We start from the raw sequence: 19549 nt of genomic DNA, 5'->3' as shown, positions 1-19549 counted from the left end.
TCACTGTTGAGGCGGAGCAGGACACCTCCCGCGGATTGGCTGCCCGGAGTCTCTCTGCGACGCAGATTGGCTGAGGCGTCGCTGGAGGGCCAGCCCTGGGCGGTCCCTGCCCCAGAACCCGCTGAGCGGAGGCGGAAGCGAGTCAGGGACCGTGGGGACGCGCAGCACCCAAAGAGCGACCAGAATGATCCGCCAGAAGTCGGAGCTTGGCTCGTCCTCTGAACTGAAAGGGGAACTGGAGAAGGATTTCGGCTCAGGGTGTGAATCGGGCACGAAGATGGGAACGGGTGTGCGGACCGATTCGGGGACTGCTGCCTCCGAGGCAGCCAATGACGATCCGGGAGCCAACTTGTTCCCAGTGAGTGAGGGGAGCGGTCTGCTCTGGGACGTGTGTAAGCGGGGGGTCCCCGGCAGGGTGTCACCCGCCACTGAAGCTGCTTTGGGAACAACCCCGAGGATGCGCTGTGCTTCGGTGTAGCACTGAGGACCCGCACTGTCGTACGCGGTCCTTGAGATGGAGTCGCGAAGGGGGAGCACTGCCTTCTCCAGCCCGCTTTCTCTCTGCAGCCGCCGTTGCCCCCGCCTGGGATCTGCATGTGGTGAGTGAGGAGCCACGGGAAAAGGTTACACGTCACCCACTTGCTGTTCTTTCAGTGCACCCCGCCTCCCCACAGGCCTCTCAAGTAGCCAGGGCACCCCCATTTTGCAGAAGAGGAGGGAGAGGTGCAGTCACCCCAGGTGACTGGAAGTCAGCGCTTTTGCTTTCCCAGCCCACCGAGGGAGTGTGGGAAGGAAGAAGCCAAGGGTGGAGAATGGAGTGGACCGTCTGCGGCCGATTTGCTGTGCAGAGGAGGCCTGGAGACTTACAGGAGAGATTGCCAAGGTCTACAGCAGAGCAGTGGCCGAGGAGAGAGGAAAACTCACGTGTGCTAACCGGGGTCTTTACAAATGAAGAGGGACCCAAGAGATCTTCTAGGGCATCCCCTTCTTTATTGACGGGGAGACTTAGGTCCCGTGAGGGGCAGTGACTTGCCCAACGCGACAGCACAAGTTCGGAAAAAAGCGAGCCAGGCCTCAAACTCAGGTCTCCGGATTCTCAGTCAGAACCTCCATGGCTCACACAGCTTCCAACACTTCCTCCTCCTTCTCCCGTGACAGGAAGTACCTGGACATCCATGCGATGCACCAACTCGAAAAGACAACCAATACCGAGGAGATGAGGGAGTATGGGGCTGAGCAGGGTGGGCAGAGGGGAAGGGTGGGAGTGTAGGGTGGTGAAGGGAGACTAGGCATCGGCCCACACTCCCTCTCTCACCCATCTCTCTCTCACTCTCAAGAGTGCTGGCCGAGCTGATGGGACTGAGCTGTCCTGAGCAGAACCTCCGTGAGGCCATCACCCTGGACCTCTTCTCCCATGCCCTCATCTTCTGCCGCCAGCAAGGCTTCTCCATGGAGCAGACGTCCACAGCTTGTGCCCTGCTCCAAGATCTCCACAAGGCCTGTGTTGGTGAGAGGGAGGCAAAGGCTAAGGGGCACAAGAGGCAGCAGGAAGTGGGTGAAGATTAGCACCGGGAATTCCCGTCTCTAGCTAACAGTGTAGGAGAAAGGCAGGCCTTTCTACGCCCATCGCCGGGAGCTACAGAAGGAGCCCTGGTGGCATAGTGTTGATGCATGGGGTTGCAAACTCCAAGGTCAGTAGTTTGAAACCACCAGACAACTCCTTGGGAGAAAAGATGAGGTTCTCTAGTCCCAGAACCAATTAGTCATGAAAGACCTCAGGGTAGTCTTACCCTGACCTCTGGGGTCACCGTGAGTTCTCCCGGTGAGCCCGCATCGACTCCATGTGAATGAGTGTGCGTGTAGCTGAGATAGTTAGCAGGAGTATCACACATAGCAAGCCCATTTCCACTTTTCTGTCATGCGGGGAGAGCATTACCTTAATGGGCTTGTTCTGAGAATGTACCAGGGGGCTTCAAAAAGTTCGGGACAAAACAGAAGGAAAAGTTGCCCCAACGTTTCTCAAGCCCTTGGACATAAACAGATGCACGGTGCCCCCTGAAACAGCCAGGCTCTGCTGACACCCTCCGTTCAGATTCTGTTTCCCGCGAAGCTACCTGTGCTCTGGCTTGTCCTCCCCTCCACTAGAACATTAGCGTCAGGAGCAGGACCCGGCCCATTTGGCTCAGTGCCTACAACAGTACAGGGTGGCTGCTCAGTTCTTGGTGAGTGGATTCACGAAATCGGCCAGGACTTGAGCAGCTGCTGACTTGGTATTTGGTGGCATGAATGACTCCGTATCGGAGGGGGCACTCACCGTCACCTCTTGCTTCCCTTCCCAGCAACCCCCTTGGGCAACGTGGAGGAGTGCTACCGCTACTTCACCAGTGTGCTCTTTTGCCACGGAGTCCGGGTCAGTGCCCGGAGTGGGACCTCACCCTTCCCGAGACACGGTCTAGCCTGAGCTCTGGCTCGGGCACCTGCGGTCTCCCTGCACCTAGACTTCTCAACTCTTCGGGAGGCCAGGGCTTGGGCAGGTGTTGAAGGGGACTGGGGAGTCCAGAGGTGGGTCAGGCCCCCATGTCCGGTCATCTCCATAGCGGCCTCCCTTCAGCATCAACATTTTTAATGAGGAGCAGCTGCTGGCCCTGTTGGACTACGTGGTCAACACCTACTTCCGCCACTTCAAGCTCTACAAATATGTTTTCACGCCCCAGGTACCGGGCTAGGGGTGCTAAGAGGTCATCCTCATAGTCTCTTCCCCTCTGGTTAGACAGCCTCCACCCAGAAGCCATGACCCCCTCTTTTCCCAGGTGCGGCTGGACCTGTCTTTGACGTATGTGGGGCTCCAGCTCCCCATGCCCTCGCCAGAAGGTAGGAGGCTGGACAGAGGGGCTGTGGCTGGGGGTGAAGCTGAGGCTGAGGTCTCTTCCTGCTTCTGGCCTACAGAGATGGGAAGAAAAGATGAAACCGCAGAGGAGCCGGAGATCGCCCCTCAGGAGCAGGAACCAGAGACTCTGGCCCAGCCAGAGGAAGAGCCGAGTGAGTATGGGGGCAGGGCTGGGGCTTTAACCAGGCTCCCCCTCCCCCTCAGTCACGGGCCTTTTCTCCCAGAGGATCCCTTACACAGAAGTCCAGTGTGACAGAGACACGTGTGTGTGCTGGGGGCGGGAAGCGGGAGTGCCAGAGAGGACAACACATTTTTAATAACAAGAAGAGCTGTCACTGCAGGCTGTCCCCAATTTCCAGATGAAACCGGAGCCCGCGTGTCTAAGCGGTCTTCACTGCCGCGCCAGGGAAGGCCTGCTTGTGTGGCGGGTGAAGGTGACCGGGACAAACGTGTGACATGCAGGGGTCGGCTCTGGAGACCAGCTTTTTTGGCGCCTAGCAGGCTGTTTCAGGCCCTTGCCAGATGAAAGCCAGCTCACTGCCATTGAGGCACTTCCGGCTCCAAGTGACCCTGTGTTAGGATATCGGAGACTTGGCTCATCTTTACGGGACCAGACAGCCTCACCTTTCCCCCAAGGAGCAGCTGGTGGGTTTGAGCCTCCGGCCTTTCGGTGAGCAGCCCAAAGCTTACCCACGAATGCCTTCAGTCTTATTATACTCTGTCTACCCAGAGGAGTTCTGGTGCCATCGTGGGTTAAGGTTGGGCAGCTCGCCGCTAGCCAGGTCAGCAGTTCAAAACCAATTAGCCACTCCACGGGAGAAAGATGAGGCTTTCTACCCTGGTACAGATCTACAGCCGTGGACACCCACAGGGGCAGTTCCACTCTGGCCGTTAGGGTTGCTATGAGTTGGCCTGGACTTGGTGACTGTGAGTTTGAAGTGTGTGTTAGAGATGAGGACACTGAGGCAGGCGTGGGGGGGCTAAGTAGCCTAAGGTCACACATCAACAGGACAGCAGAGCCACTCTCACTGACGGGCTGCTTGACTGTCCGGAAGTAGAGCCCTGTGGCCCCCTTGGGAGCTGTGTGGCCCGAGCTACAGGCAGTCCCCCAGCCCTGACGGCTCTCTCCTGACCTGTCCCTCCTCACCTGCCTCTGCAGACCAGGCCTCCCTCTTGCGAGCCTTCATCAGCACCCAGCTGAGCAAGGAGCTGGAGCAGCTGCGGCAGATGGTGGAGCAGCGGCTCCTGGCCAGCGAGGAGCGGCTCAGCAGCAAGCTGGCCACGCTGGAGCGGCCTTCCCAACTGCCCCCGGGCAGAGGCAAGCCCAAGGCCAAGTGACCCCCGGTTCCCCCGCCTCCCACCCAATAAAGGCCTGGGCCTTCCCCACCCTGCCCCTCCTGAGCTTCTCTGCCCAAGGCAGACACCAGACACATGGGACCCACTCTCCCTGGCACGGAGCAGATTTTATTTGCTGTGGAGGATGGGCAGCACTGACAAGGTCAGGCATGGCGGCCCCGCTGCTCCCTGCCCCTCTTCCAGCCGTCTCAGTCCTGCTGTGAGCGCGGTAGGTATACAGTAGATCTTCATGGCAATGGCATGAGCAGTAGTAGGCCTAGCCAGGCATGGGGGCTGGAGCCCAGGGCCCACGGGCTGGACTGCGGCAAGTCCTCGTGAGTTCTGCATCCTGAGCTCCTAGCCCAACGCCAGCAGCCCCTCATCCTCCAGGACAGCGGCCGAGTCCGCCTCCTCTTCCGGGCCCGAGAGGGGGACCGGCCCTGGGGGCCGGTGCTGGAAGAGGGCTGCCCGGTTCTGCTGCTCCCCCTTCTTCACCCAGTGCCCGTAGAGCCGGAAGGCACAGCTGTCGATGAGGCGCCGGACTGGGCGCAGCGCATACGGATCCCTCAACAGGGCACTCTTGGTCAGGGGCTGGATGCGGTGGGCACTTAAGGCCACGCGCCCCGCAGCTAGCACTGTCCACACTGCCACCTGAGAAGGGGGCGTGTGTGTGAGGTGTGAGCGTCAGTGCAGGCTCCAACTCCAGGAGGCTCACAAGGCAGCGAGACCAGCCCTGCCGGAGGCTGGGGGAAAGCTCGCAGGCTTACCCGGAAGCGCTGGCGGGGGCTGAGGGTCCAGGGCTGGCTGCCTTCACAGCGCTCAAAGAATGGGTGGCGCAGAGCCTGCTCGGCCGTCAGTCGGGCCTCCGGATCCACCTGCAGCAACCTTGCGATCTAGGGGCAGCAGCCGGCACTCAGTGGGCGGCTCCTGGCCCTCCCCTCTCGCCCTCCCCTGGCTCCAGCTCACCAGGTCTTTGACGGTGCCAGAACGGTCGTCCCACTCGGGCGACGTGAACTGGTAATGGCCCTCCATGATCATCCGCAGCATCAGGATCTGGCGCCGGTGCCAGAACGGTGGCGAGCCGGCCAGGAGTGTGAACAAGATGACCCCACAGGCCCAGCTGGGGGCGAGAGCAGCGTCAGGCGGGGCGGAAGGGGACATGGAGACCCAGTATGTTGAAGGACTGCACAGGGACGGGGACCAGACTCACAGGTCGACTTCCTTGCCATAGCCTGGGTGGGTTTCGTCCATCGAGCATTTGAGGATCTCTGGAGCCAGATAGCCTGGGGTCCCGCACAACTCTGGAGAGAGAAGGCTGAGCTGAGTGGCGATCACCTGCCCCAGCCTCAGGTGTCTCCACTTTGTCTCCTGCAGCGTCTCAAACCCCTGAGCCTCTGCCAGGGTGCCTGGGCCCTTCTAGGCAAACCTGTTTTACTGGTGGCTACCAAGTTCCTACCCGCCTGTTGGGAACTCCCTCCTCCACCATGCAGCTGAGCCAACCTCTAACTGCCCCGACCCACTCCACACCAGACTTGCTTACGACCACATTCTTACACAGCCAGGACAACCGACGTCTGTTCATGTCCCTTTCTGCCCACTTATTTCTTCTCCCACCACTTCCACTTTGGATCGCCAGAGCCCCACTCAGCCCAAGGGCAGCCAGCAGGAACTTCTGTGCACCCTGGTTCTGTGTCCTGCTCACAACCCCTCCCCAGCTCCCCGATGCACCAGGGTCAGGTCTAGGCTGTGTCCACACCAAGCCCTCCATCACTAGTCCAAGCTTTTATCTCCGTTTCTCGCCTCCCACACAGCAACTCTCATCAGCCCAGCAATTTCCAAGCTGTGTTCGTGGTGGTGCAGTGGGCTCTGCCCTGGGCTGCTCACTACATGGTCAGCTTGGCTGGCAGGCTTGGGAAGTCCACACAGTTTTGCCCCCTGAGGTTCACACACACATGGTACAGGGCAATTAAGCACTCACTTGCTGACTTCTCCCCATTTATCACCCCTGGGGCTCAGCACCCAACTCTGCCAAGCCTCTCGGGGCGCTGGGCGTCTGTACCTCGCAGGCGCTCCCCAGGTTCCAGGTGGCAGGAGAATCCAAAGTCGGAAAGCCGGACCTGCATGTGGTCATCCAGGAGGATGTTCTCGGGCTTCAGGTCTCGGTGCACGATGTTGTTGGCGTGGAGGAAGCTCACGGCTTCCAGCAGAGACCTCATGATGGACCTGGGGAAGGGGGCGTGCAGTCTCCGCCTTTCTCCTCGCTGCCCCTGCCTGCCGCCCACCCCGGGCTGCAGGCCCAGCTGTTACCTGGTCTCCTTTTCAGAGAGGGCCACCTTCTCTGTGAGGTAGTCAAACAGCTCTCCCTTCCGCATCCTAGGAGAGAGGAAGTGTGTGTGTGGGGTGCACCCTGCAGGGAGGCTGCAGTGGAAGCCAGTGCCCGCGGGGAAGACCCCCCTCCCACCCAGCAAAGGGTTGGTGAAGAGATCCCTTTGGAGGGAAGCCAAAGGCAGAGGCTCCGTGAGGGAGCCGGATGCTCGGGGACCTGGGGGCTGAAACAGCTGCATTATGCCAGTGTGAGGCCAGGTGGCAAGAAGAAATGCCTTCTGGGACCATAATTTAGATGAACGACTGGCCCCTCTGTGAAAGGTCTCTGACACCGATCATAATTTATAGGCCAAATAAACACCGTTAATTGTGGGGGGTGGGATGAGGAATAGGGTGTGTGGAAATTAGGTTGATGTGACAGCCCCCCCCAGACATTAAAAGCTAGGGTCGTCATTACGAGCTAGAGCCCCATCCTTGACCTAAGAGCAGAGTGGATGTTGCTGGGGGAGGAACACTGGTGAAGTTCCACCATGGTGTGATGGACCCTCTACCGTCTGCTGAGGGTCACCTCAGCCACTGCCCAGAAAGCTTTGTGATTTTTTTTTCCAGGTGGGGGCGTGGGCGCCATTGTAGAAGCAGCCAATTCCTGGCTTCAAACAGCCTGCTCTCCCTTCACTTCGGACCACAGGGGGTGGGCGGAGCCAGTGTCCCCTGAGGTCCTAAGGCCCCTCTGAACGTGATGAGCCACTGTGGCTTGAGGACCACGCTTCAGCCATGGCCCTGGGAGCAGGGGAGAGCCCGCCGGGGCTCTGCAGGGGGCCCTGGCTTGGGTGGAGGACTGCGGTCACACTGGGGCCCTGAGGGGTGCCGGGAGGGAGGTACTCACAGGTCAAACACCAGGAACATGAAGCTAGAAGACTCGTAGGAATCGATGAGAGTGACTAGGGAAAGAGGCAGAGAGGCAGGTGCCAGGGGGGCGCTATGGGTCCCCGGGGGGAGGAGCAGAGGGGGGAGGTGGGGTCGGGGGAGGGCTGTGGGCGGGAACAGTGGGGGTGGCCTCACTGATGTGGGGGTGGCCAGCGACCTGGCGCAGGATGTGCGTCTCTCTTCGGGTGGCTTCCCGCACCTCTTCCAGCTGCTCCGGACTCAGCCGCTCGGCGGTCACTTCCATGATCTTCACGGCAAACTCATGGCCCGTAGCTCGATGGACACACCGGCGGACTACGGAGCTCACTCCTCTGCCAGAACGGGACAAGAGAACCAGTCAGGGCCACACCCCTAGGGAGCTCACTCCGGTTGGGGGTCACCACCACAAGAGGCACTCAATGAAAAGGGTGGCAGCATGAGGAAGGTTGGGAACCGCTGCTTCTAAACCCTTGCAGTACTGCAGGCTTGGGCCTGCCTCTTTTCCTCCTTTGTGGCCTCCATTCAGCCCTGGGGCTGTTAAATGCCAACTTAAGGACCTTTGCTGGCCTGGTCGGGGTCTGTGCTGGGCTGCGGTTGGAACCCACCAGCAGCTCTGCAGGAGAAAGATGGAGCGCTGAGCTCCAGGAAGGAGATGCGGCCTTGGAAACCCTATATTCAGTCCTGATGAGTCAACCGGGCTGATGGCAGTGGGCTGTGCTGGGGGTTGTCTACTCAGAGAACACCTATGATACCTAAATGGGAAGGGGCCGACACAACAGCCATGCCCCAGTGGCCTTCCTGGTGTGCACAGCGTCCAGCAGACTAGGCCGCGTCAACTTCCCAGAGGACAGTCTTGCACTTTTCCTGGTAACACAGCTAGGACTGCGACGGGTCGCTTTCAGACGGCCTTTTGGGGCCCATGGTCTTGTAACTCCCACTACAGGTCTGGGGAGGATGATTCAGATCAAGTGCTGGAGGCCCTAAGGGGATCGGAAAACCCTTTGCCACTGAGTGAATTCTGACTCAGGGCAACCCCAGAGGGCAGGAGACCCCTGTGCCTGGGGGTTTCCGAGCTGCCAACCCTCTATGGGAGTAGAAAGGCCCATCTTTCCCAGCGGAGCGACTGGTAGTTTCAAATGGCTGACCTTATGGTTAACAGCCCAAGTGCACCACCAGGCTCCTGCTGATAATGCAAATAAGGTGCATGGAGTGGGACCATGCCAAAAGGGTATGTAAAACCCAGATGAGGGGATCAGTCCGTTTGTGTCATCCTGCTAAATTTAAATAAGTCATCCCGGAAGCAGAAAGGGGGGTCCTCACTCCCACCAATAAAGACAGGAGCAGAGCATGTCCTTTGGACCCAGGTTCCCTGTGCTGAGAACCCCCTAGGCCCAGAAGATAGACAGAGCTGTAAGACCAGAGGTGGCTCAAGATAGGGAGATGTAATGAGAGATGGTGATAGTGGAGCCAGGAGCCTGGTGCCAGATGGTGCAGCAGGCGTCCCACACCGCAGAGGAAGACAGGTCTAGGGGGTATGCCAAGCCTCGGAACAAGGGAGCTGAGACCTTCGGGCAAAAGGCTTCCTGGTGGAATGGGGGGACTGTAGGAACCTGCTGGCAAGAGCTGCGAGTCTTTGGGGCCAAGGCTGGCAGGTGGAATGGGGCACCTTCCAGCACTTTCTGGCAGAATTAAGGAGCGTTGTTAACACCTGTCAGAGGAAGACAGGGGCCTGTGTGCAACAACTCCTGACTGGCTGAGACATGTCTCTTGTCAGTTCCCAAGACTCTTGTCAGTCCTTAACCTGGAGGACTCCAAGGTATTGACCACTTTTCCATCCCCAGTGAAAGCCTGTGATTGACTCTGTTTAGTGTCCTGTCTGGCACAGGTTAGTTCAAAGCATGAATGAATGAATTTGTGACAAAGTACAAGTTGTCCCAGAATAAGTCCAGTCACCAAATGGTCCCCGCTGACCTTGACCCTTCCCATGTAGAGCTATCTAGAATAAGCCCTGGTGGCATCGTGGGTTACCCCTTGGTCTGCTGATCACAAGGTCAGCAGTTAAAAACCAGAAGCCACTGTTCAGAGCAAGATGAAGCGGTCTGCTCCCATAGAGACTTAGGGCCTTGGGCACCCAGAGGGGCAGTTCTTCCCTTGACCTGTAGGGACGTTCTGAATCAGCACTGACCTGAGGGCAGTGATTGGGTGTTTGGAGACCCCTGGAGCAGGGGGCCTGCGGGGCTTAAAGCACTCGGTTGCAGAACCGAAATCTCTGGAATTCAAAGTCATCAGCAGCCCCACAGAAGAGACCCTGTGCAGCCCCTAGAAGGAATTGTATATCCCGGCCAAGACCCAGTCTCGCTTCACACCCGATGCCGGCCGCGGCCTCACCTGCCAATGACGTCCTTAGGATCGTACTTCTGGTAAAACTCTTTGGCGGCTGCCCAGTCGGGCAGCTCATCCTCTGGCCCCACGTCCCGCGTCATTCTGAAGGAGGCGGGCGTCTGGGTGGAAGAAACGGAGAGGCTCTGGGAGGACGCCCATCGCAGTTCCCTGCGCAACCCTAGTGGGTGGGGCGCCAGGATCCTGGGGTGTGCGGGGGGGTGGGGTTGGGGACGGGACTGGGGAAGGATCGGGGCGGGGAGACCCCGTCGAAGGGTCTTGGGGGAGGAGGGAAAGGGTCGGGGGAGGGGAAGGAAGGAGAGATGGAGGAAGGAGGGGCAGGGGCACCAGGGCTGGCGGCTGTTGCCGCGCAGGCGCACTTTGTCAGGCGAGGGGATGGGGAGCGGGGTCTCGAGCGGGCTCATCGCGAGCGCAGGGAGAAAGCCCGGGGTCGCCGAAAGGCCGCAGGGTCGCCCAACTCCCTGGCAGTCACTTACCTTAAACCACAGGCGCCACCGGCAAACACCCTGGGCCCGCCCCCACCCTCTCCGCCAATGGCCAGCGCCGCCCGAAGACCGAGGCTCAGAGACCCTCCTGATTGGACGCTGGCCGCCCAATAGGGAGCCGGGAATGCCGGCGCTGGTGCGAGCGCAGAGCTTGACGTTACCTAGCACTGCGACGCGTGGGCGGGTCTCCGGATCCAGCCAATGAGCGGAGCTGGAGGCCCGGGCTTGCACCCGGAAGTTGGGTTTCCCGGGAAGCGTGACCTCTCGGTTCTCCCGACGCAGGCTTTGCTGCTGCGCCTCCAGGTCCTGGTCTCGGGCCAGCGCTCCGCAGTCTCCTCCCCACATTCCTGTCTGAATTTGACTCTCAGTTGGCTGGAGAAGCGTACTTAAAGTACCGTGCACTGCCAAAAGAACAAGCCGATCTGTCTTGGAGGAAGAATGGGCCCAATGCTCCTTAGAGCACGGGTAGCAAGACTTCTTCGCAAATACTTGGGCATGTTGTCAGGAGAGACCAGGCCCCGGAAAAGGACATCGTGTTTGGTAAAGTGAAGGAGCTGCAAAAAGAAGGTCCTTGATGAGGTGGATTGACCCAGTGGCTGTAACCATGCGCTCAAATATAAGAACAACTGGGAGCCTGATGCCAGACTGGGCAGTATTTTGTTCTGTTGTGCATAGATAGGGTCGCTGTAGGTCGACCCCATGGCACCTAGCAACATTGGCGGTCTGATCCAAAGCGCCCGCCTTGATGGACAGACTGTAGTCTTAAAAACACCAGCACACACTCTGTCTGGACCCCACTTAGTGTACACTTGGATTAGCCACGCCCCTGCAAAGCCTCCCAAGCCTCTACCCTCCTTCCCTTCAGACCAGTCCACCCACTCTCCTCCAGTTCCTGTAAACCAGGTCCACGGGCGTCAGTGGCCAGACAACCTGTCTCTCCCTGCGTTCTCCCACTTCCACTCAACAAGTGGATCCGGGTGGCCACCTAGCAAGCATTTCAGGCTGCTACAAGCTCCTTTGTTTGACCTTCAGTCCTAGGTGTTTTCTTCATGGTTCTAGATTTTTTTCCAGCTTCTGACAAAACCCACAAATTCCAAAGAGTTCCTTTTTTCTCTTCAATCTGTCAACAACAGCCCCTTAGGTGAGACTCTGAATACAAACATCCTGAGTACTCCAAAGCACTGGGTGGGCTTATCTTTTCAGAGGCTTCTTTGCAGGCATGTCTAAATTCATTTAAAGATGGAATTTTGGGGGGTGGGGGGGTAGGGGAGTAAGGAAGTGGTGTTAACAAACACAGGGACAAGGGAACAACATGGGACCCAAAATGGTAGTGAGGGGGGAGTGGCAGGCCTGGTGGGGAATGATCAAGGGTAAGGTTGCGTAGAGAAGAGGTATAGCTGTAGCCCAGGTGGGAACGGAGCATGGTGGTGGGGCAGGAGGAAAGTCAAGGGAGATGGAGGAAAGAGCTAGGAGTCAAGGGGCATTTATGGAGGCCTAGACAAAGACATGTACATGCAAATATATATATATATATATATATATGAGGATGGGGAAATAGATCTGTGTCTATATTTATAGGTTTAGTATTAAGGTGGCGGAAGGACCTTGGGCCTCTACTCAAGCACTCCCTCAATGCATGAATACTTTCTTTTATTAAATTTGCACTCTATGATGCTCACTCTCCCGACACAACTGCTGAAGTCAAAGTGGGTGAACAAGTAAATGTGGTGAAGAAAGCTGATGGTGCCCGGCTATCAAAAGAGATATTGACCAGGGTCTTAAAGGCTTGAAGATAAACAAGCGGCCATGTAGTTCAGAAGCAACAAAGCCCACATGGAAGAAAACACCAACCTGTGTGATCGCGTAGTCCTGAAGGGATCAGTTATCAGGCATCAAAGAATAAAAAATCATATCATTGGCTGTACACCTCCATGATACGATCGCCGAAGACAAATGGGTGCATAAGCAAATGTGGTGAAGAAAGCTGATGGTGCCCAGCTATGGAAAGAGATGGTGTCTGGGGTCTTAAAGGTTTGAAGGTGAACAAGCGGCCATCTAGCTCAAAAGCAACAAAGCCCACATGGAAGAAGCACACCAGCCGGTGCGATCACGAGGTGCCAAAGGGACCAGATAAAAGGCATCATGCAAAAAAAGAAAAAATATATATTCACTGTGGTATATATATATATATATACCATAGTGAATGAAGGGGGAAGTGCAGAGTGGAGACCCGAGGCCCAAGTGTCGACCACTGGAGATCCCCTCAGAGAGGGGTTTAGGAGAGGAGATGGGTCAGTCAGGGTGCGATGTAGTACCGATGAAGAACACAGCTTTCCCCCAGATCCTGGATGCTTCCTCCCCCCAACTACCATGATCCGAATTCTACCTTGCAGGACTGGATAGGGCAGAGGTTGTACACTGGTGCATATGGGAGCTGGAGGCACAGGGAATCCAGGGTGGACGATACCTTCAGGACCAGGGGTGTGAGGGGCGAGGCTGGGTGAGTGGGTTGGAAAGGGGGAACTGATTACAAGGATCCACATGTGACCTCCTCCCTGGGAGACGGACGGCAGAGAAGGGGGGAAGGGAGACTCCGGATAGGGCAAGATATGACAAAATAACAATCTGTGGGTTATCAAAGGCACATGAGGGAGGGGGGAAAGGGGAGGGAGGGGGAAAAAAAAGAGGACCTGATGCAAAGGGCTTAAGTGGAGAGCAAATGCTTTGAGAATGACTGGGGCAGGGAATGTGCGGATGTGCTTTATACAATTGATGTATGTATATGTGTGGATTGTGATAAGAGTTGTATGAGCCCCTAATAAAATATAAAAAAAGAAAAGAAAAAAAAAAGAAAATGATCAGGGAAAAGAATGTACAGATGTGCTTTATACAATTGACATATGTATGGATTGTGATAAGAGTTGTATGAGCCCCTAATAAAATATTTTTTTAAAAAAGAGGACATAAGCGAAATAGTGTCCCGCCAAAGTCTCATCAAGAGGCAGCACACACCAAGGCAGAGCAACAAGAGCGGTTGACCAAACTCTTCCGCAGCTTTGGGAACACCCAGTATGTCAGCACCCGGCCGCCACTACGTCAAACGGCATCTGTGAATTCTGCATGTACATGCTACTTTAGGATTTGCGAATTTTCTGGCATGATTTGGCAGGCCATTTTTAGATCAATAAACAGAAAAGGTTACAATATGAAAAAAGATGGAATTTTAATGACTCAAAGCAACTGGGCTTACAAACTCCATATTTTCATACTTCCCAATAATCAGTTCTATAAATCCTTATGTCAACAATAGGCAGAAGTAAAAAAAAAAAAAACAATAGGCAGAAGTAATCAGTATAAACAAAGTAGAATTAGATCCTACCTCAATTTTTCTAAATTTTTTCCCTAGCTCAATTCTTAAAACAGTTAAATTCAATCTGTTTAGTTTATCTTAATCCTTATCTAAACTATTATATTGATTCAAAATATGGGATTAGGCCTCAGAGCATCAAACCAGAACCAGGCTGTCAGCCATTTTGACCTGTCAGCCGTTTTCTCTAAGCAGCATGGTCTGAAAATTTCAAGGGGTTGATTTCTACCCCTGAGCTCAAAATATACATTCACAACATTCATTTTTGCCATTTCACACAGGAATTTTAAAAAAGACTACAACCAAACAAAATAATCAAAGCTTTAACTTCTCATTTTCTTTCCAGAAAACCACCCAGGAGATCATATGGACATATTTGATGTCGGGCTAGCCGAAGAAAAAGTACCATGAGGGAGTGGTCAGCCATCTACTCTCCCATGACTTGCTTCTCGAGTACCCAACACCCAAGGTACCATAATGTGTGAGTCTGGGCTGACTAGAGAAACAAATGAGTAGACACTCATGTGTCATGTGTATAGGAAAGACGTTTATATAAAACAGCAATTGAATATTGAGAAAACATCCCAGTCCAATCCAGATCAAGTCCATAAGTCTGATATTAGCTCATATGTCCACTACCAATCTATAAAATCCTCTTCAGACTCATGAAACACATGCAATGACGCCGAATGCAGGATGATCACAGGCCAGTGGGTGGGAAGTCTCATGGATCCAGTGGCATAAACATCTCAGCGCTGGCAGGGCTCTCCACGTGGCGGTGTCTCCAGCCTTTCTCCATGTGTCTTCTCCATAGGGATGTCTTGCAGGGAGTCAGTCCAGAGAGAGAGTGGGTCCCACTTCCAGGGAGGAATACAGGAGTTCCCAGAATCCTCAGAAGGCCATGCCCACACAGAGACCCCATTAGCTATATCCTGATTGACAGGCTAGGTCCGCCCCAACACTCTGAATCCTCAAATTGACAGCAGATTATGATACTACCACACCTACTTTGTGGTGTTTGTAGGGTAAGTACATTTAATCATCCTACAGCCATTTAAGAAATGTCACTCGGGAATCACAACCATACATGGGGAACAACATCCCAAAACTTACCATATATACTCGAGTATATGCCGATCCGGATATCAGCTGAGGCACCTAATTTTACCACAAAAACTACAATAAAAATGTGCTGAAATACTTGGCTTACACACGAGTATATAGGGTAAAAGAATTAGACTGTTAGCATCAACTAAGTCCACATGGAAGAAGCAAACCAGCTTGGGTGGTGCAAGGATTATAAATAGTACAATCCAGATCCAAGAGAGGGAATGGTTTCAGAGCTTAAATTGTGAACACCTGGCTTGCAGGAGGCTCTGTTGGACAGTAGAAGCCCCAAATCCATTTTCAGGATCCACACACGAATCAAGCTTCCAGTGACTCACCTCTGATCACAGTTGAGTGTGAGGAGCCTGTTATCAAGCTGAGAGCGTCATAAAGTCGATTATCGCAGACACAGGTTTGATCTTTTGATTTTCTTTGGACCTAGTTTTGTTGTTTCTGCTTTTAAAAAAAGAGCGAAGGGAGATCCACATGGATGAAGTTTCTGGTGAATCCCGTGCGACCGTGGACCAGGCATGTGGACAGCCCTGCGATCATGCACAGGGCACTGGAAAGTGGATCACTGCAGATGCAGTTAAGGTTAAAATTTAGGTTAACAAGTTAAGGTTCAAATCTCCATCTGACCCCTTTTTAGTATTTTCTGCTTTCTTTTCAATTGGGGTTTTGAATGTTTTACTCTGTTATTGTTAATTTTTATTGTTTAATTTTTATGTTTTTTGTGTGTATGAGATCCAGGGGAGAGAAATCTATGGGGACAGTCACTGGATTAATGGTTCCTTAGGGACACGGCAGGGGAGGTTGGGGGGATGGGGAGCTAATAACCAATGATAAGTGCAAGAATGAAGAAATGTTCTACAGCTACCTGAGGTGATGATGCAATTGAACTATTGAATTGTACGATATGTGAATGAGATGCCCATAGAACTGTTTAAACAAGAAATGTGCCGGGCACTATGGAATTTATGCAAATTATCTTTTATAGATACACATTATTTTGAAAAGGCACTCCTTCAGCCAAGTTGTCCGTGTTACCTCCACCACTAACACCCTCTGTTGTGCTAACACATCCCTGATATGGTGTGCCTGCCAAAAATTGCCTATGAATCTCATTGAGTAACATCCCATCGCTACTGCCCTCACTTCCAAAATGCCACGAGACAAGGGATGGAACACGCTTCTAAACGGAAGGAGACTCACGAGAGACGACAATGACAGGCCAAAAGAGTTTCTGCACCCGGCCCTAAAACGGACAAGACATCACCACAAAGGATACCAGTAGACAACGTCACATCAGTGGTAACTTCTCGGAATTGTTTCAAAGATGCCTTTGATGGTGGTGTTGGTGAAGAACAAGAAATACACCATGGGCTGCTGGGAAGAAGCGCAGCCCAAGTGTTCTTCAGAAGCAAGGACGGTCCCGACTGTGCCGTGCATCTTCTGAACGTTATCCAAAGGAACCAATTCCTGGAGTAGGCTCCTTAGCGGATCCGGGGGACCAGCCTTCTTAAGATGAGCTAACTCGGTGGCTAGAATGTTAGGCTCAAACGCAGGCAGAACGGTGTGGGGACACAGGACCAGCGTGTTCCATTGTGCCTCCCAGAGGGTTGCTGCGGGTTGAGCGGGACTTAAGAACAATGGCAGGTATGTGAGAACATACCCTTGTTCTGAATTCCGAGTGACAAATCTGTTTTTCAGTTACCAATAATTGAAAAACCTCACTGGCCACAATATTGCCACTGCCGCCAAGCTGACAAATCACTTTCTCTCTTTTTTCTTTTGGTTTTCAAAGTTTTATTTGAGCAGTTTGTAGCCAGCATCGCGTTTGATCCTGAGAGGCAAGCAAGGGAGAGAAGTCTCTTGGACCGATTTTAGAGTCTGGGACAGTGAAGCTACAGCGGGCATTGGCTGGCCCCAGGTCACAGCCAGGAGAGAAGAGCATGAGGCTGGTCCCCTGGCAACAGCACCCACCCACCCCTCAAGCCGACCCCCCATAGCCATGCACAAGAGGCGGTCCTGCTCAGGTTGGGGGGACCCAGGAAGACCTCTACTCACCAGGCCTGAGCCCTCATAGTTGTGCCCTACCTAGACCCGGAGAGCCCATCCCATGGGGGGCTCCCCTGTGCACACCTGCCCCCACCGCTCATGCACACACAGCTGCAGGCCACCCATCGGGTGCAGCCAAGGCAGCTTCCTCTGAGGGCCATCAGCGCCCTGCAGCCACAGGCCCCACGGGGAGTCCGAGTGGCAGCAGAAACATCTCTTGCAGCCTTGCCCATCCAGGCACAGTATTGGGGACCTGGAGAGTCCCCACCCTAGGCCCGGGCGAGGCAGAGTGGTTATGGCCAGTGTGGCGGCCTCACCAGTTGGCCTTCACTGCCTTGATGTCGCTCACAAGGTTCTGGGCCAGGTAGATGCCAAAGATCTGGAGAAGGGCAATGTCCACAAAGACGCCGGCCAACGATCAGGTTGTCCTGCAGCCACTTCTCAAACTGGCTCACGCAGCCTCTGGTGTGGATGGATCCCTGCTGCCCCAGCTCGTTTGAGCCGGACGTCACATCCACACTGGGTGTTGAGAACATCCTCCGCAGGGTCTCTGACGCAGCAGGAGGGCACCCCACAGCGCTCCCGGCTCGGGTTCAAGTCAGTGCCGTTGTAGTAGATATTGAGGTTCCAGTTGTTGGGCCCTCGGGCTCCGCAGCAAGACCAGTATTCCTGAGCAAAGTCAGTGAGGTTCTGGAGGTCCACGTCATCCCGGTAGGCCTTGACGTTGTTGTTGATGAAGAGGTTGAGCTGGTCTCGAATCCCGTCCTTGAAGACGAAGGCGAAGATGCGTGTGGCCAGCTCCAGGAAGAATATGAGGCCAAGGAACCCAGAGAAAAACTTGAGCGGGAAGGTGTTCTTTCGCAGCAGGGCCCGATGCAGCCGGCAAAGCCCAGCACCGACATGACGCCTCCGACCACCACGAACAGCCACATGGGGTCCAAGCCCCCGAGACCCGTCAGCGCTGAGATGTCGGAGAGCACGCCCTTCTCCCCCAGGCCCAGAGGCCAATGGCCAGGAACAGGGATCCCAGCACCCAAGACAATGTTGAAGCCAAACAGGAAGTATCTCCTGCAGCAGCCGACCTACCTCGGGTTCCTGGAAGTGCTGGTGCTGCCGGGCATGGTGAGCGGCCGCCCTCCGGCCTGAGAACGGAGCCAAGAGCTGGGCCCAGCCCTCCGCGGGCTGCCCTGGGCTACAGCCACCCCGGACCTAGCCGGGCGGCTGAGGCTTAGTGGCCATGGCCACACAGAGCGCTGGCCGGGGCCCCCCCAAATCACTTTCATATGGCCTTTCTCACGCAGGTCTTGTAACTCTTAGCAAATAACTAGGGGGTGGGGTGGTATGCAAATAAGGTATTTATGGCCCCCCAAGAATAGATAACTTATGAATAACACAAATAAAATGCATGGGCCAAGAAAACGTGTGCAGAGCCCTAGAGAAGGGATTGGTCCCTTTTTCCGTCTGCTGGCTTTGAAGGAGTAATCTCAGAGGTGGACAGGGGAGCTAGCTACCACCAGAGACAGGATTAGAGTGTGCCTTTTGGACCTGGGGTCCCTGTACTGAGACTCCTAAACCCAGAGACAAAGACAAAGCTAAACACTGAAGATGGTACCTGATAGCAAGTGGAGGTAGCAGAACAAGGTGGCCTGTGAGCGGTAGCAGTGATGGGCGGCGACCATGGAGAGGCTTCCTGGCAAAGTGGAGTCCCGCTAGGCACTGACAGGGCAGAGTTAGAGCGCCTCGGTAACAGTTGCCAGAGCAGGCAGTTGCCAGGCCACGTGTCAGAGCGAGGCCTGATGGTGGCATGGCCGAGAAACTGTCCTGATCAAAGAACTGAATCCCGACATGCTCCTGATCCCGCCTTCTTTACAAATTCACGAGTATGGTCTGAGAGTTCTGTGTACCGACGATGAACGACTGGGCCCGGGGAGACGGACCAAGTGCGGAGAGGAGCAACAGCTGGTGCTGTCGATGCTGAGGCTGATTCTCCGCCGTGCCGAAGTGAGAGGAAGGCAGATAGGCCACGCCACTGGGCAGGCACGAAACAAGCAGCGATGATTTAAGTGAAACTCAAAGACTCCCTGCCAACGAGTCCATGCTCTCACAGCTGCCCCTGTGGGCTTCTGAGACTGTCCCTCTTTAGGGGAGCAGAAAGCCTGTTTTCCTCCCCAGGCACGACAGGGGGTTCGAAATACTGACCATGTGGGTTGCAGCCTGGGTTTCCACACCTCCAGAGCCCCCCTTCACTTCACAGCTCAGCACTGACATATGCAGCTAGAGAAATGCAAAGCAAGTATGGGGGTGAGGGGGGCTTCAAAAAGCTTGTGGGGAAATCCCACTGCCCTTTAGCTCCATTTTTGAATGCTCCCTCATATGGTGGCGTGTCAGAATTAGGTCCCCATGCACAGGCACTCACAGCCGGTTCAAGCTCATCGGTGTTTAGGGGAACGAATGGAATAGTTTCTGCTGGTAAACCGACATACACCTAGCCTGAGGTTTGTAATTTGCTTCCTTTCCTTAGGAATTAGTATGCCCGATTCAGGAATTAGTAGTGAACACAACCAAGTCTTATGTGGAGAGTACTGGCTCACGGACAATGGAGCACTAGCATCGGTAAGAGAAAAATCCAGTTGTCCCGGCAGCACACCCCGCTCCCGGCAAGCCCAAGCCCGAGTATTC

At 54.8% G+C, this 19549-nt stretch overlaps 2 protein-coding genes and 1 pseudogene across 3 annotated transcripts; 1 reads left to right on the top strand and 2 right to left on the bottom strand.

Moving 5' to 3' along the window:
- The first annotated feature begins 104 nt into the window (after window positions 1–104).
- On the top strand, window positions 105–4273 carry CFAP119 (cilia and flagella associated protein 119). 2 transcript variants are annotated; one of them, XM_075564778.1, is made up of 9 exons: window positions 105–358; window positions 568–599; window positions 1159–1224; window positions 1338–1507; window positions 2340–2410; window positions 2598–2714; window positions 2811–2871; window positions 2947–3039; window positions 4047–4273. In XM_075564778.1, the coding sequence occupies exons 1-9, from the start codon at window positions 185–187 to the stop codon at window positions 4223–4225; spliced, it is 963 nt and encodes a 320-aa protein (XP_075420893.1). In that variant the 5' UTR covers window positions 105–184; the 3' UTR covers window positions 4226–4273. The 2 variants fall into 2 exon arrangements, with proteins under 2 accessions (XP_075420893.1, XP_075420894.1); XM_075564779.1 differs by lacking the exon at window positions 568–599 and having other exon boundaries at window positions 188–358.
- Window positions 4274–4331: 58 nt separating this feature from the next.
- PHKG2 (phosphorylase kinase catalytic subunit gamma 2) lies at window positions 4332–10315 on the bottom strand. The gene is made up of 10 exons (XM_075564777.1): window positions 10213–10315; window positions 9842–9954; window positions 7610–7785; window positions 7434–7488; window positions 6530–6595; window positions 6282–6445; window positions 5433–5523; window positions 5189–5342; window positions 4990–5115; window positions 4332–4873 (listed from the first exon to the last, which is right to left on the bottom strand). Exons 1-10 carry the CDS (start codon window positions 10255–10257, stop codon window positions 4580–4582), a joined length of 1284 nt encoding a protein of 427 aa, XP_075420892.1. The 5' UTR covers window positions 10258–10315; the 3' UTR covers window positions 4332–4579.
- Window positions 10316–13593: 3278 nt separating this feature from the next.
- On the bottom strand, window positions 13594–19138 carry LOC142422919 (tetraspanin-17 pseudogene; annotated as a pseudogene).
- Window positions 19139–19549: the final 411 nt, after the last annotated feature.

Source organism: Tenrec ecaudatus, chromosome 12, assembly GCF_050624435.1.
Source record: "Tenrec ecaudatus isolate mTenEca1 chromosome 12, mTenEca1.hap1, whole genome shotgun sequence".
In the NCBI taxonomy this organism is placed as follows: domain Eukaryota; kingdom Metazoa; phylum Chordata; class Mammalia; order Afrosoricida; family Tenrecidae; genus Tenrec; species Tenrec ecaudatus.
Note: the sequence above shows the minus strand (reverse complement) of the source record. Positions and strands in the feature narration are given on the sequence as shown.